Genomic DNA, 15076 nt, shown 5'->3' on the forward strand with positions numbered 1-15076 from the left:
GTGATTTGGGCGGTGTTGGAGTCATACGGAGTGGATAACAGACTGATACGGTTGTTGAAGGATATCAACAATAATATGGAGGCAGCGGTGAGAACGTGTGGAGAGTTGGGAAGTTGGTTTAGAACGAATAGAGGTACGAGACAAGGAGATCCAATATTGCCGATTATCTTCATCACACTCCTAGAGAGAGCGATGGACAAGATCAAGGAAGAGGTAGAAAGGATATGAGTGCACGGGATGAGAATTAACAACTTAAGGTTCCCGGATGATATCGTTATCGAGGAAGATGAAGAGAAGCTAGCGAGAACGGTGCAGGTGGTAAATGAGGAAGGGAAGCGGTATGGACTGATTATGAATATCAGTAAAATGAAGACAATGGTATTTGGAGGTAAGGAGATAGGCAGGAAGATCAGTGCAGGTGGGATTGCACTAAAGAACATAGAGAAGTACATGTATTTGGGGAGCAACATGACATATGATCTATACTGTAAGAAGGAAACAGCGACTAAAATAGAGAAAGCAAACACAAGTTTGAAGGTGATGGATAAGATCTGGAAAAGTAAAGCGATTAGCTTAGGAACGAAGCTGAGTGTCTTGAAAATGTGTGTGTTTAGCAGCATGTTGTACGGATGTAAGACATGGGTGATAACGAAAGATTAGAAGAGAAGGATATTGGTGTTTGAGAGGAGTTGTTATAGAAAGATCCTGAGAATAGGATGGATGCAGAAGGTCACCAACAAGGAATTATATAGGAAGATACAGCCGAAAGAGAACCTACTGCAAAAGGTTATACAACGGAAGTTACAGCTATTCGGTTATATCTGCAGAATGAATGATGAGTGAAAAGTTAAGACCCTGGTATTTGGCATAATGGATGGTCTGAATAGGAGAGGCAGACCCCACAGAGAATGGGCAGATGATATAGTAGATTGGTACAGAGCCAGTCTACAAAAACTAAGCCACTCCGCACTGGAGAGGAAAAGATGGAAGGAAATAGTGAAGGAGGCATCGGACACCAATGGGCGTTGAGCCCATGGTTGATGATGATAGATAGACATCTATCAGAGATGATCTAGAACAGGGGTGTCCAAACTTTTTTCAAAGAGGGCCAGATTTGAAGATGTGAACATGCGTGAGGGCCGACCATTTTGCCTAACATTCTTTGAACCATTAAAATTAAATGCAAATTAACTATTTTATGCAAAGTTTATTGCAAACGGCATACTTTTCATTTCGTCACATGGATGACAAATCTAAACAGGTGTTAAATAACTCTGCCTTTCATATCTGAAGGCCAGATGAAAAAAAAATCCAGGAAGCTAAAATATATGTCAGGAACATTGTAAAGTACATTACATATTATCAACTTTTAAGTTCAAAAAATATGAACAGGAACATCATACCAACTATACATGTTGTGTCCAAATATATTTATAACTGATTTAGACCAACTGACATTAACTGAGATTTTACAATGTATTCATCTCAATTGAAAAAAAAACTTGCCTAAACTAATGTGAAGGGTGAAACTGAGATCTGGACTGCAGCACAGAAGAGCGCAGGGCACGCTGGCCTCACGGCGGCACAGGGGCAGGGCGAACCCGCAGCCAAGCGGGGGAGCGGGGCTGCGGATGTGCCCTACACGGCAGGCTTTAGGACCGCAGCGGCCACCATGGACGGCGGCGGCGCGGCCGGAAACGGCGCGCTGCGCGCGCCAGTTCAAAGGAGCACCAGGGAGCCAGGAGAGGGGGAGGAAGCGGGGGCTGTCCCCGCACTCTCAGCCCCAAAGCGGAGGGCCCGCGGGGTCGGAGAGCGCAGGGCACGCTGGCCTCACGGCGGCCCGGGGGCAGGGCGAACCTGCAGCCAAGCAGGGGAGCGGGGCTGCGGACGTGCCCTACAGGGCAGGGTATAGGACTGCGGCGGCAGCACGGCCCGAAGCGGCGCGTTGCGCTGCGCTGCGCTGCGCGCGCCAGTTCAAAGGAACACCGGGGAGCCGGGAGAAGCGGGGGCCGTATTAAATCGGGCCGCAATTGGCCCGCGGGCCGGACTTTGGACATGCCTGATCTAGAAGGTGCTTGGTCCTGCCCTGAGGGGAGGGGACTGAACTTGATGATGTCTTGAGGTGCCTTCCAGTTCTAGTATTCTATTATTCTATGATCAAATGGAGTGTTGTTAAATGTATCAGACTGGTGGTAAGAGCCACGTTGTATGGAATAGTATGCTACTGGGATCATTGTTCTTTTTAATATTATTTTGTATGTTCTGCCTTAATCTTTAGAAGAACAAAGTATCTGAATTATAAAGCTATTGCTACATTGATTTTTAATTCCATAACAAGGAATTGTAGTTAAAATTCCTTAAAATTTAAATCTGCAGATAAATGTATTGATAATAGGAAATGCTTTATAAGATCAAATAGGGTTTTTTTTATTGCAAGAAGGAAATGGCTTCAGTTACTAAATTGCTGAATGAAGGATTGCAGATAATCTGTTGTTTAATAACATTACTATAATCTGTTTAATTATACTTCTGAAACTCATGTTGTCTTTTCTAGAGCTATGTGCAAAAAAACAAAAAAATTCTAAAAGCTGCCAAAGACTTGCCTCCAGATGCGCTTATTATTGAATATAGAGGAAAGTTCATGCTGAGAGAACAATTTGAAGCTAATGGGTATTTCTTTAAAAGGTATATTTAGTTTAAGAATGCTCTTTCTGTTAAGTAAATTTTCTTAAATGTGCTATTACCTGGTTGCTGTTTTTGTGCCAGCTACTGGCATGTAATTTATAGTACACCATGAATATTATACAACTATTTTTGAACTTGCATAACATCCATCTGGGGTATTCATTAAATATTTATAAAGCACCTCAAAAGTGTAAATATTATTCCCATTTTACAATTTGGGACTCAGAGAAATAATTTGCTCAAGATTATACATAGACAGTTGCCATTCTGACTTCCAACTTTGAGATTTAGCTATGAGAGTATCCATTCCTTCTTACTCTTCTGGTTATTTACAAAACTCAGCCACCATAACTGAGCAAAGCTTTGTGTGTTAGATATATTTACTGTCTTATAAATCTCGATGGATTTGGATTGAGAATTCTTTGTTGCTGACCTGGAAGAATTGCAATATAAAATCAATGCTATTTTATACACTATAATGATAAAAAAAACATTAAATCTGAAAATTAAGTCCTAATGGTTTTTAAAGAGGAAGAATGCTTATCTAATATATTAAAAATTAATCTACAGGGTTTCTTCTTTTTTTGCTAGGCCATACCCTTTTGTTTTGTTCTATTCCAAATTCCATGGACTAGAAATGTGTGTTGATGCAAGAACCTTTGGAAATGAAGCTCGATTCATTAGACGGTCTTGTATGCCCAATGCGGAGGTAAGCTTATAAATATAGGAAATAATTCCTTGGTTAATCTAGCTTTTTATTTATTGTGCTTGGCTTACAGGATATCATGTACAGCCCATCTGTTTCCTGTGTTTTGGACTAAGGGGATTTACTATGGAGGTGATATATAGTATAATGGTGGGTTAATTTTTCAGTATTGTTTCTGGTCAACAAGTTAACATGGTGGTGTTTTTTTCCTTCTTTGCAAAGTTCCTAAGCACTGAACACCTTCACCTCTCATTGTCTCTAATGAAGGAACTAGATAGGACACACTTGGATATAAAAATAAAACATATTTTCATATTTAGCATGTTAATTTATAAAATTATTAAAATATTTTCATCAGGACATTGACTCTATAAAGAATAAAGTGTATACATGAAGAATCATGTTTTGATAGCATTAAAGCATTTTGTAAGAATAATTTCTTTATGAATGTATGCAGGACAGCATCAGGAAACATACATTTTGCTTATTATGAAAAACATAACCATTGTTTTATTTATATTGGTTTTATCAGCTCTGACAGTTGATGGTATTAGTGGGAGGGAAAAACCTGTAGAATGTATTAAGCATATCTGGGTTTTTAAGAATGTTTGTGCATTTTAATTCATTATAAACTAATGTATAGCTTTTCTCCTGGATTTAGGTGAGACATGTAATTGAAGATGGAACAATTCATCTTTATATTTACTCCATCCAAAACATTCCAAAGGGAACAGAAATTACTATCGCATTTGATTTTGATTATGGAAATTGGTAAGTATCTTTAAATTGTATTAAATGTCCTGTATTTTAGGACAATATACTTGTAAAATGTTAGTAATACTAGACGATTTACTCGGTGTTGCTCAAGTCTTTAACTCAAATAAGGTGAGAAGTGCCTGTCCATGGCTGCTGCAGTGGCATAGCCAGGGGAGGGGGATGCATGTCCCCTGCTGGGGAACAGATACACAAATAGACAAACTTTCTGAAATATATAATAGATAGCTGTGAGCGCGCACCTCCCCCCTCCCCCCCCCCACTGGCCCAGTGGGGTTATAACTGTCCTGGTGCCTATCTCTGGCCTCTTCTGCCCTCTGATCATTCTGCAGTATAACTGACCCTCCTACCAGACACCTCCCTTTTCATTTTATGAGAAACAATCAAATTCCAGGCACATCTAATTGTCCTGGCACACCCAAACCCTTACCTTGTTTTAAGTTATAAGAGGAAGCTGTATTTGGTGATCCTAACTCTTGTAATTTGAGGAGTTCTTGAACAAATAGACCCACAGTCAGATGGACAGATAAATACACACATTTCTAAAATTTATAGTAAGATAAGTATCAGAGGGGTAGCCTTGTTAGTCTGAATCTGCATAAACAAGGAGAAGTCCTGTGGCACTTTATAGACTAACAGATTTATTGGAGCATAAGCTTTCATGGGCAAAGACGTACTTCGTCAGACATGCATCTGACGAAATGGGTCTTTGGCCACGAAAACTTATGCCCCAATAAATCTGTTAGTCTATAAGATGCCACAGGGGACTTCTCGTTTATATCAGTGGTGCGCAATTTTTTTTCATTCATGAGACCTACGCCCCCTAGGAACACAGCCGCGACCCCCTTGGTGGTTGAAACCGACGCGCACCACAGGTTTATATAGTAAGATGAGATATTAATTGAAGCTAGCAAGTTATGGGTATTCCTGTTTTCTTTTATTGTTTTCATATACTTGAATGGTAGGGTACTCTTAATGCCCTCAATGATGACAATGTATGCCATCACAGGGTTTTTCTTTAAAGAATGTTTCATTGATAGACCTTTTCACTATGAATTATAAATGGTTTTATATCTCCACAATACTCCAAATGTGGATTTACAGTGAAAATTCTTGAAATATGCATTCATTTTGTGGATTGTTAAATACTAATTGATAGTTAGTGTAAACTAATGTAGACAATTCAGAAATGTGCTATTTAAAAAAATCATTCTTACAACTTTGCCTATCATAGATAACCACTGAAACAATTCAAAAGGAATAAAATCAGACCTAAGCTAAATTACTATAGAAATGAAAATAAATTACATTTGTGCTATAACCCACTATTTTAAAAAAAAGTCCAAGTCTATTAAGTCCTGTCTTAAAATCATGTTTTAAATTCTATAACCTATTGAGCCACACATCCCGTCCCCCTCCACTGCCCCGGTACAGTTATTTCTCTTGTTGTGAATTGTAAAATGCCTCGTACGTAGATACCATTACAAAACAATGGCAAAGTGATTAGGGTACGTGCTGTTCCCAGATAGGCATTAACAATTTCTGTGGACTGTGGAGTACAAAATTTGGTGTTTAGGCGACATAGCTAATGCCTTTCTCCGTTTTTCCAAAAAAACTTCAATTACATCCACACTGCAGTCGCATTCTTCTGAAAGAAAATCTAAAGAGCAGAGGGGTTTTCCCGACATTGGTAATCCTCATTCTATGAGGAAGAAGCCGTTTTCCAAAAGAGCTCTTTCAGAACAAGGTGTGTGAGGACGGGGAATGAGGAGCTCTTTCGAAAGAAGAGGAAAGAGGAAAAAGTGCAGGTGCTCTAGTGGCTACTCCATCCATAGTAATCACAGCTGAAATGCAAGATAACATCCATTCGCTATCTTTCGAAAAAGCAGATCACTTTTTCGATGTGCTTTTGCAGTGTGGACGCTCTCTTTCAGAAGAAGTTTTTCCGGATCATCTCTTCTGGAAAAGCTTCTTCCGAAAGAAGCCTGAAGTCTAGACATAGCCTCAGACATTAGGAAGGAAGTGTTTTCTTTACCTTTAACGTGAGATGCCCCTGAAAATTGACTGTTCTTACTGTTTTTTGTATATAGTTGGAGTCAGTGCTCCCAGTTACATAGTGAGTTTCGTATGAAATGTGCTCAATTTACCAGAAAACATGTTTTGGTGTTTTCAACCTGCAGCCTATTCACGCTTTTCTCTGAAAGACATGAATTCTTCGAGTGATGTCCCTGTGGGTTCTCCACTGTTGGTGATGGGTCTCCTCAAGCCACAGATCAGAGCCTTGCAAAGCAGTTTCCCCTGTTGGGCTGCGCATGCGCAGGAGGCATCTCACAACGCTCGCGTGGCTCAACTCTTCCCTTTCAGTTTTTCTTCAAGGGGTGTCCCTGTGGGTGCTCCACTTTAGGTCTTGCGGCACCGTTTCACATCTAGTCAGCAATTTACAGTAGCAGTGCCCTCCAGTGTGCTGCTACCATGCATGTGCGGCAACCATCCCTTCAGTTCCTTCTCTACCGGCATCGGTCAGAACCGCAGTTGTTCTCCTTATTTGTTACTAGTTCAATATAATTCCAGTTACAGTAAGTTAGTTCTGGTGGTAGTTAGTTAAGATTAAGATTTTTTTTCTTTCTGTTTAAAAAAAAAAAAAAAAAAAAGTTAGTCCGCAATTTTTTTTGTCTAACAGTCCTTCTATCCTTGGGATGCCTGGCTCCCCAGGTTTCAAATGGTACCTCTCCTGCAGGCTCTTGATGCCCGTCTCCGGCGGTCACTCCAAGTGTGTGCACTGCTTCGGTCAGGCACACATTACGGCATAGTGCGAGCACTGCCAACAGCTTACAGTTCACACAAGGAAGTGCACAGGAGCTATAATTGAAACTTCTCGCACTAGAGAACACAGTGAGACCAGCTTCATATCTGGAGCATTCATCTCCTTTGCACCAACCGTCACATCTGGCCATGTTGAAAAATCAATGCCGGCCAGGATCAAGTTGAGGGGCTCCTCCTCTAACCAGTATAGGAAGCGGTTCCATTCCGCCAGCAAAGGTGACTCTCCATCAAAAAAACGGGAGCGAGCACCTAAACTGCCCCCTGCTCCCAACGCCTACCAGAGTTCCTGACAGGGAAGCTCTGGAACCATGAGGTACTAACTGTTCCCAAGGATCAAAGTACCTACATAAGCCTTCCAAGCCTTCAGGCAAGGCCAAGGCAAAATCAGCACTGCTGGTGCATACGTTGGCGCCAAGAAAGGACAAAATCAAGCCAGCTACAACTGTGGCATCTCTGGCACCAAAGAAGGCGAAGCCGCACACAGTACCATCGGCACCCATGCCGCCTCCAGCACTGAGGATCCACGAGCATGCAGTACTGACACCCTCTCGACGTTGCTATAGCTCCACCTCATCCTTCCCCGGCACCACATATACCGGGGCCAGCACCATTCACTACGGCAGAGGAGCTCATGGTGTCCTCAGTGCCCATGACACTGCTATTCGGCACCAATGGCACCCCCACGTCAAGCAGCTTTCTACACTCGCTGATTCCAGGCTCAGCACCATCCTTGTTGAGCGATGATGACGACAACTCTGTTGTCGGCACCCATTTTCCAAGATATTCTTTCCCAAAACAGCCTCAACCACCAACATTTACAGGGGCACAGCAACAACCACTGCAATGACTGCCTCCTCCCATGCCTTTTCACCCAACTGGCCTTATTGGGACCTGGAGGCACCATATTGGGTTCAGCACCATTTACAGGGTTAACAGCTCATGACAACGGCTCCTGCTTCCAGAGCGTCATCCCTGCCAGCCCTTGAGAGGTTGCTCTACCAAGAGGAGGAGGAGATTGCTTCCAGTGATGAGAAATCATCAGCCTTGTCTCACCCGGCAACCCACATATCCTCCTCCCCTCCTGACGATACGCTTATGCCCCTGTCTCCTATGGTGGAAGGCGACTTCTGTTCTTTCCAAGAACTTTTTAATCAAGTAGCTGATGTCCTTGAGGTCTCCCATGTCAGCCTCTCCGAGACCGAACACAAACTGGCCTTGCCCATGGATTCTGCCCTTATGGACCCTGCCAAGATTAGATGGAAGACATCAGCTATAATTCCACCTGTCTGCGAGAGATCTGACCGCAAATATTATGTGGCGCCACAAGGCGTGGACTTCCTCTTTTCCCATCTTTCCCCCAACTCCATAGTGAAGGACGCTGTCAACAAAAGGGGCAAACAGCGCAACACGCACTACCCCATATGAGAAAGAGTGGAAGCATTTAGATCTTATGGGTAGGAAGGCTTATTCCTCAGCCTCTCCTCAGCTATGTATATCGAATTATACAGCAATGTTGGCTAAATACACCCACCATATCTTTGAACAGCTATCACTTTTTATTGATAACTTGCCAGAGGATCAGAAACAACAGTTCTCTGCCAGTATAAACAAGGGAATGTTGATCTTCTGCACGGCCCTTCAAGCCGCTCTCAATGCATCCAACACAGCCTCACTGTCCATTGTGACAGCTATTGTGGTGATGAGATACTCCTGGCTCCATCTCTCAGGTTTTCCTCGGGAGGTACAGGCCACAATAGTGGATCTCCCCTTCCAGAGATCTAAGCTGTTCATGAACACAACTGATGCGTCCCTCCATTCACTCAAGGATTCCAGAACAACGCCTCAAACCCTTGGGATACATTTGCCTGCAGCAAAGCGCAAACAAAACAGATACTTTAATCAGAGATGCAAATTCTCTCCTTTCAATCATCCTTAGAGGCACTTTGATATCAGGAGGAGACAATGACAAACCAAACATGGACAAACTGCTGACCAGCCAGCCACGTCTCAGTCATCCACTTCTAGGCAAACATTTTGAAGGTCAGGTCGAGAGTCTGATACCACCCCTTCGTAAGGAACAACTCCAGTCCTATCTACAATTCCACCAGTGTCTCCTACTATTCTTCTACCAATGGTCTACCATTATGACTGACAAGTGGGTGCTAGAAGTCGTCAGAGCGGGATACTGCATTCCTTTTACCATTTCCTTCCACCCCTGTCCCTCATCAGGGACCTACTCCATGAGATTTACCATCTTCTTCACCTCGGTGCTATAGAACTGGTACCTCAGCATCACAGAAACAGAGGCTTCTACTCCTGCTATTTCCTCACTACAAGAAAGTCAGGAGGTTGGATACCAATTCTCGATCTCAGGAAACTAAACCACCACATTTGGTAGGAGCACTTCAAGATGGTGACTTTAGCTACCATAATATACACCCTAAACAAAGGGGACTGACCATCAACTCTCAACCTCCAAGACGCTTATTTTCATGTATCCATGCATATCCTGCGCATCAAAAATACTTGAGGTTTACACTGGGCACCGCACATTTCCAATAAACAGTGCTGCCTTTCAGACTTTCCACTGCACCAAGGGTCTTCTCAAAACTCATTGCGGTAGTGATGGTCCACCTCCGTGAACAAGACATATCTGTATTTCCCTATCATGATGACTGCCTGATCAGAGCTCCCAAGCCATGTCCTTATTCCATACCCTGGGACTCCAAATCAACCTAGCCAAGTGCAAGCTCCAACTTGCTCACACCATAGAGTTTATAGAAGCTTACCTTGACTGCACCAAGGGAATGGCCTGTCTCCCATACCATTGCTTTCAAATGACCAAGCACCTCGTCGAAGTGTTGCAATCCAGCCCTCAAGTTCCCATAAGAACTTTGCCAACAGCTGCTAGGCCACATGGCAACGGCCACAGTAGTGGTGTTGCACCCCAGACTGCATATGACATCAATACAGCAATGGCTCAGAATGGTGTACCAGACCCCATTATACCAGTATCAACAAGCTAATACTGCTCTCTCACAGGATCAAGCGCTCACTAGAGCGGTAGGTGGATCAAAAAAACGTGCACTGGGGTACTCTTCCGCAGAAGTCCCTCGACAATCGCAACAGACGCTTCCCTCCTAGGGTGGGCAGCACAGTAAAGCTCCCTCACAGTCCAAGGATGATGGCAGTCCCACGAGCGCTCCCTCCGCATCAATGTGTTGGAAATCAGGGCCGTACGATATGCCTGCCAGAACTTTCTGCAACAGATACAGAGCAACACAGTACAGATTTTTACGGACATTGAAGCTATAATGTACTACATAAACAGGCAAGGGAGAACCAGATCCTTCCGCCTATGCAAAGAGGCAACACACCTACGGTCATGGTGCATAGACCACAATGTCCGCATAACAAGCTTCTTATCTACCGGGTGAGGACAATATTACTGCAGACACCCTCAGCAGGAAGTTCACATGCTACCATGAATGGGTATTGGACGACAGCATTCTCCACATGATATTCTCACTCTGAGGATTCCCATACCTAGACTTGTTTGTAACCTTTGCGAAAAAAAATGTCTACAGTACTTTTCTCATGCAGGCACTGGATTACACTCTCTGGGGGACCTCATTTACAATACCTCGGGATGCACCCCTCTTCTATGCCTTCCCACCAACCCCACTTCTTTACCTAGTGGTCAACAAAATAAGAGCTAGGTCAGCATCATTAATGCTCATTGCTCCAGTTTGGCCCTGTCAGACATGGTATATTTACCTAATTTACATGTCCCTAAGGCCTCCATGGCAGCTTCCGATAGTCCCTCATCTCCTGACTCAGCAGTGGGGTCACGTCCAGCACCCATCTTCCCACATCCTTCGCCTCCAAGCTTGGCTCCTCACTGGCTCTCCTCAGTAGAAGCAACATTTACGGATCAGGTCAGACAGATCCTGTAATGAGAAAGTCACAATGAGAAAATCTTACTGTACAGGTGGCGAAGATTCTCTTCCTGGGTGGACCAAAGATCAGTAAATCCATCCAAGATTCCACTGGCCAATATACAAAAGTAACTCTTACATGTGAAACATAACAGGCCTCTTGCTCAGCTCGTTAAAGGTATACCTCGCAGCCATAACCGCATTCCACCAACCCATTGAAGACAAATCAGTCTTCGCCCACCCCACGAATAAACGATACCTAAAAGGCATCCAGAACACTTTCCCGCCTGTTAGAACACCAGTCCCAGCTTGAGACCTAAACCTTGTACTACAGACCCTAACCCATACACCATTCAAGCCTACGGGCACAATGCTGCACCTTTCAATAAAAGTTGCTACGTTAGTTACACTCACATCTGCCAGAAGAGTAAGTAAAATTGGGGCACTGATGGCCGACCCACCCTTTACCATTTTTCATAAGGACAGGGTGATCCTGCGACCACATCCAAAGTTCTTACCAAAGATTCTTACCTCCTGGTATTGCAACGAACCTCTTGTGCTTCCCAAAAGCCCCATGCTACCGCCGAAGAAGCTATATGGCACACGCTCGATGTATGCTGCGCAATTGTCTTCTATTTGGAGAAGACAAAGACAATTTGTAAAGCTAACAGACTTTTCATCTCTGCTGCTAAAAGATGCTTGGTAGTGCAAATCTCAACACAGACTTTCCAAGTGGATCGTAGACAGTATTTGCCTGGCTTGCGCCAGATTTAACCAGCGCATTCTACAAGGGCCATGGCAATCTCTGCAGCCTATTTTAGCAGCATTAATCTGGTGGACATTTGCAGAGCTGCAACATGGTCTTCTGCACACACTTTCGACAGACATCATGCCCTGGACAATTACCTGAAATGGCTCACAGAAGTTGGACTCTCAGTCCTCGCTAAAGCCCAACACGATTACTAACTGAAGCACGCACCTTGTAGCATGGGTACTGCTATATAGTCACCTAAGATGGAGCGCCCACTGGGACACTTCTCCAAGAAGAAGACAAGGTTACTCACTTCGTGCAGTAATGGATGTTCTTTGAGACAGTTGTCAGTTTGGGTGCTCCACCAACTGCCCTTCCTCCCCTCTGCTTCGGAGTTGTTGTTGTTGTTGTCCTTCCAGGGCAGAGAAGGAACTGAAGGGACAGTTGCCGTGCATGTGTGGTGGTAGCACAGCGCATGCCATCTGCCTTATATGCACTGCACACTGGGAGGGCACTGCTACTATAAATCTTCATCTAGACGCGCAATGGCGCTGCAAGACCTAAAGTGGAGAACCCACAGGGACAACCATCTCGAAGAACGTCCATTACTGCACGAAGTGAGTAACCTTCTCTTCCTCTTTAGCTGCCATCGTCAGCAGACGGAGCTTTAACATCTCTGTCTCAGCCTGTTATCTCACTTAGCATTTAGCATTTCAGAGTTGCCACGTATACAGTTAGAGTTAATAGTTTATGTAAATAGTTTCCCTCATTTAATTTACAAAAAAAAAATTTTTTTCTTCCCTTCAGGAGATTTAAATGTAGTTTTGCAGCTCAGGGGCAGCGCGAACTGGGTTTCTCCCCAGTCTCTTCCCCCCCACTTCTTTTCCTTTTCCTTTTCCTTTTCCTTTCTTTTTCCCTTTCCCTTTCCCTTTCTTGAGAGAAAGGAAAGGGAAAGGGAAGGACGGACCATTCAATATGTCTGGCTCCTTGAGCTTCAAAAATTTGAGGAGTACTGGGAGTCTGTGCCAGTATCGGATGGCCATTCCCCGTGCATACGATGCTTGGAAGAAGCTCACATGCCGTAGAAGTGTGACCATTACTCCTGCCTCATGGTGAGAGCCAGCAAGGCCTCAGGATATTAGTTGATGAGAGTCCACTTTTCTGCAATAACAGCTTTCCACATCCATGTGGACGGTTTCTACTTGTTTGCCAATCGGTAACAAAAAGATTCCTTAGGGGCCTTCACAATATATACCCACCTCATAGGACCTCACCCCCCCCTTATGGGACTTGAACCTTGTTTTGGATTGTTTGACCAGGCTCCCCTTTGAACCATTGGCCACTGTTGCACTTCCCTTCCTCTTTATGAAGGTCTGTTTGTTATGTAGCTGTTACCTCAGTGAGGAGAGTCGGTGAACTTGGGGCCCTTATGGCGGAGCCCCCTACATTGTTTTTACAAAAGACAGAGTTACGCTGAAACCTCACCCAGCATTCCTACCAAAAGTCTGTACAGCATTCCACATCAATGAGCCCATTGTGTTACCTACCTTTTTCCCAAAGCTCTGCACCTCCCCAAGAGACACGAGCCTACACTCTCCATAGCCGATGAGCATTGGCCTTCTTCTTGGAGAGAACATGAGCATTTTGTAAATCTCAATGACTTTTTATTTCCATTGCTGAACCGTTCAAGAGGTACACCTATTTCATCCCAACGGATCTCAAAGTGGATATCAACACGCTTAAACTGCAGCAAGGGAGGTTGGACATTAGGAAAAACTTCCTAATTGTAAGGATGGCTAAACACTGGAATAAATTACCTAGGGAGGTTATGGAATCCGCACCTCTGGAGATATTTAAGACCAGATTGGTTTAGACATCTATCCGGGATGGTCTAGACAATGCTTGGTCCTGCTGTGAGGGCAGGGGACTGGACTTGATGACCTCTCGAGGTCCCTTCCAGTTCTAATGTTTCATGATTTGATGCATAGTTAGGTGTCATACCTAATGGCCAGCAGGCATTTACAGCATCCACCATGAGCACATTCTACTCTGGCTACAGTGGCTTCCATGGCCTTTATGAACAACATTCCCTTAAGATACATTTATTGATCTGCACCGTTCATCTGACCACACTTCCACTAAACATTATGCCATATTGCCACAACTCATATCTGATTCAGTGGTGGCTACTGCAGTTTTGTCCAGCAGCACCAAACAATGACTCCAACTCTCTCCATGCAGGTCGAATACTGCTCTGTAGTCACCAACAGTGGAGCACCTGTGGCGACATCACTCAAAGAAGAAAAGGGAGTCACTCACTTCGTGCAGTAATGACTGTTCTTTGAGATGTGTATCCCCATGGGTGCTCCATGATCCTCCCTTCCTCTCCTCGGAGTCTTATTTACTCGGGCATACATGAGGAACTGAAAGGGAGGGGTTGAGCCTCGTGAGTAGCACACTCTGGTGGAAGAATCGCAAGACGCCTCCTGTGCACATGCAGCCCAATGGGGAAAAGTGCTTTGCAGACGGGAGGAAGGGAGGGTCATGGAGCACCCACAGAGGCATACATCTCAAAGAACAGTCATTACTGCACGCAAGTAACTCCCTTTTATTTTATGTCATTACTGTATACAAATATTCTGCAGAAAAAGCTTAAGTTCTGTTAAATCTATTTCCCTATTAGACTTTAATATAGTTTCACAAGTACAATTTAGGGCTCAATTTGGTGCAGGAATGTGTCATGGATATAATTGACAGGAGAATTTGTTCTGTAATTCTTATCACTTACAAAAGAGAAAGAACACAGTTTGCTTTTCATATCCCAGATTAAGTATAGAAGGCTAGCTATTGGGGGAAGGAAGGGGGAAATCTTTTATTTTTTTTAAACTGGAAAGCAAATACAAGCTGAAAATCCATGAAAGCTGATTACGAACCACTCAGTACCACATAAGTTTTCAGGGCAAAATTTTCTGCTGGAGTATATGGGTATAAATCTATTGACGAAATATTTGAATTGTATTCTGAGAGAGCTTTTTTGTACCAATCTGGATTCTATTTATAAATGCTACTAGTGAAAGTTTTATATTACTTAAACTTGTATAACTTGCTAGATCTCTGTATACATCAAGTAAAAAGTATCTCAGGTAACTTTTAAATACCTTTGCATTGTGTTTTTCAGTATCTTATCCAGAGAGACACAAGATTTTTGTAAATCAGTTTTGTACAAAACTAAATTGCTCTGATTTTTTTCTGTTCATTTTAGGCACCAGAGTATTTTTCTTTGTTTTTGTTTTTCTTTATATTTTATTTAACTTTTGTAGATAATAGATATGTTTTAATGGTGTTCCAAACTATAAGCTGGGAAACTGTTCATGAACCAGTGTTTGAAAATAATAAAAT

General features: G+C 43.4%; 1 protein-coding gene across 6 annotated transcripts in view; it reads left to right on the forward strand.

Annotated features, from left to right (window-relative positions):
* Positions 1-15076, forward strand: part of KMT2E (lysine methyltransferase 2E (inactive)) — a 144975-nt gene that overhangs the window by 86768 nt on the left and 43131 nt on the right. For all 6 annotated transcript variants that reach the window (XR_012897805.1, XM_075909724.1, XM_014580821.3 and 3 more), the window contains 3 exons: positions 2555-2685; positions 3277-3394; positions 4053-4162. Coding sequence is in view for 5 of the 6 variants with exons in the window: in XM_075909724.1 (XP_075765839.1) it covers positions 2555-2685; positions 3277-3394; positions 4053-4162 (359 nt within the window). In the remaining variant the exon portion in view is untranslated. The remainder of the gene's footprint in view (positions 1-2554; positions 2686-3276; positions 3395-4052; positions 4163-15076) is intronic.

This window comes from Pelodiscus sinensis, chromosome 1, assembly GCF_049634645.1.
Source record: "Pelodiscus sinensis isolate JC-2024 chromosome 1, ASM4963464v1, whole genome shotgun sequence".
NCBI classification, from domain to species: domain Eukaryota; kingdom Metazoa; phylum Chordata; order Testudines; family Trionychidae; genus Pelodiscus; species Pelodiscus sinensis.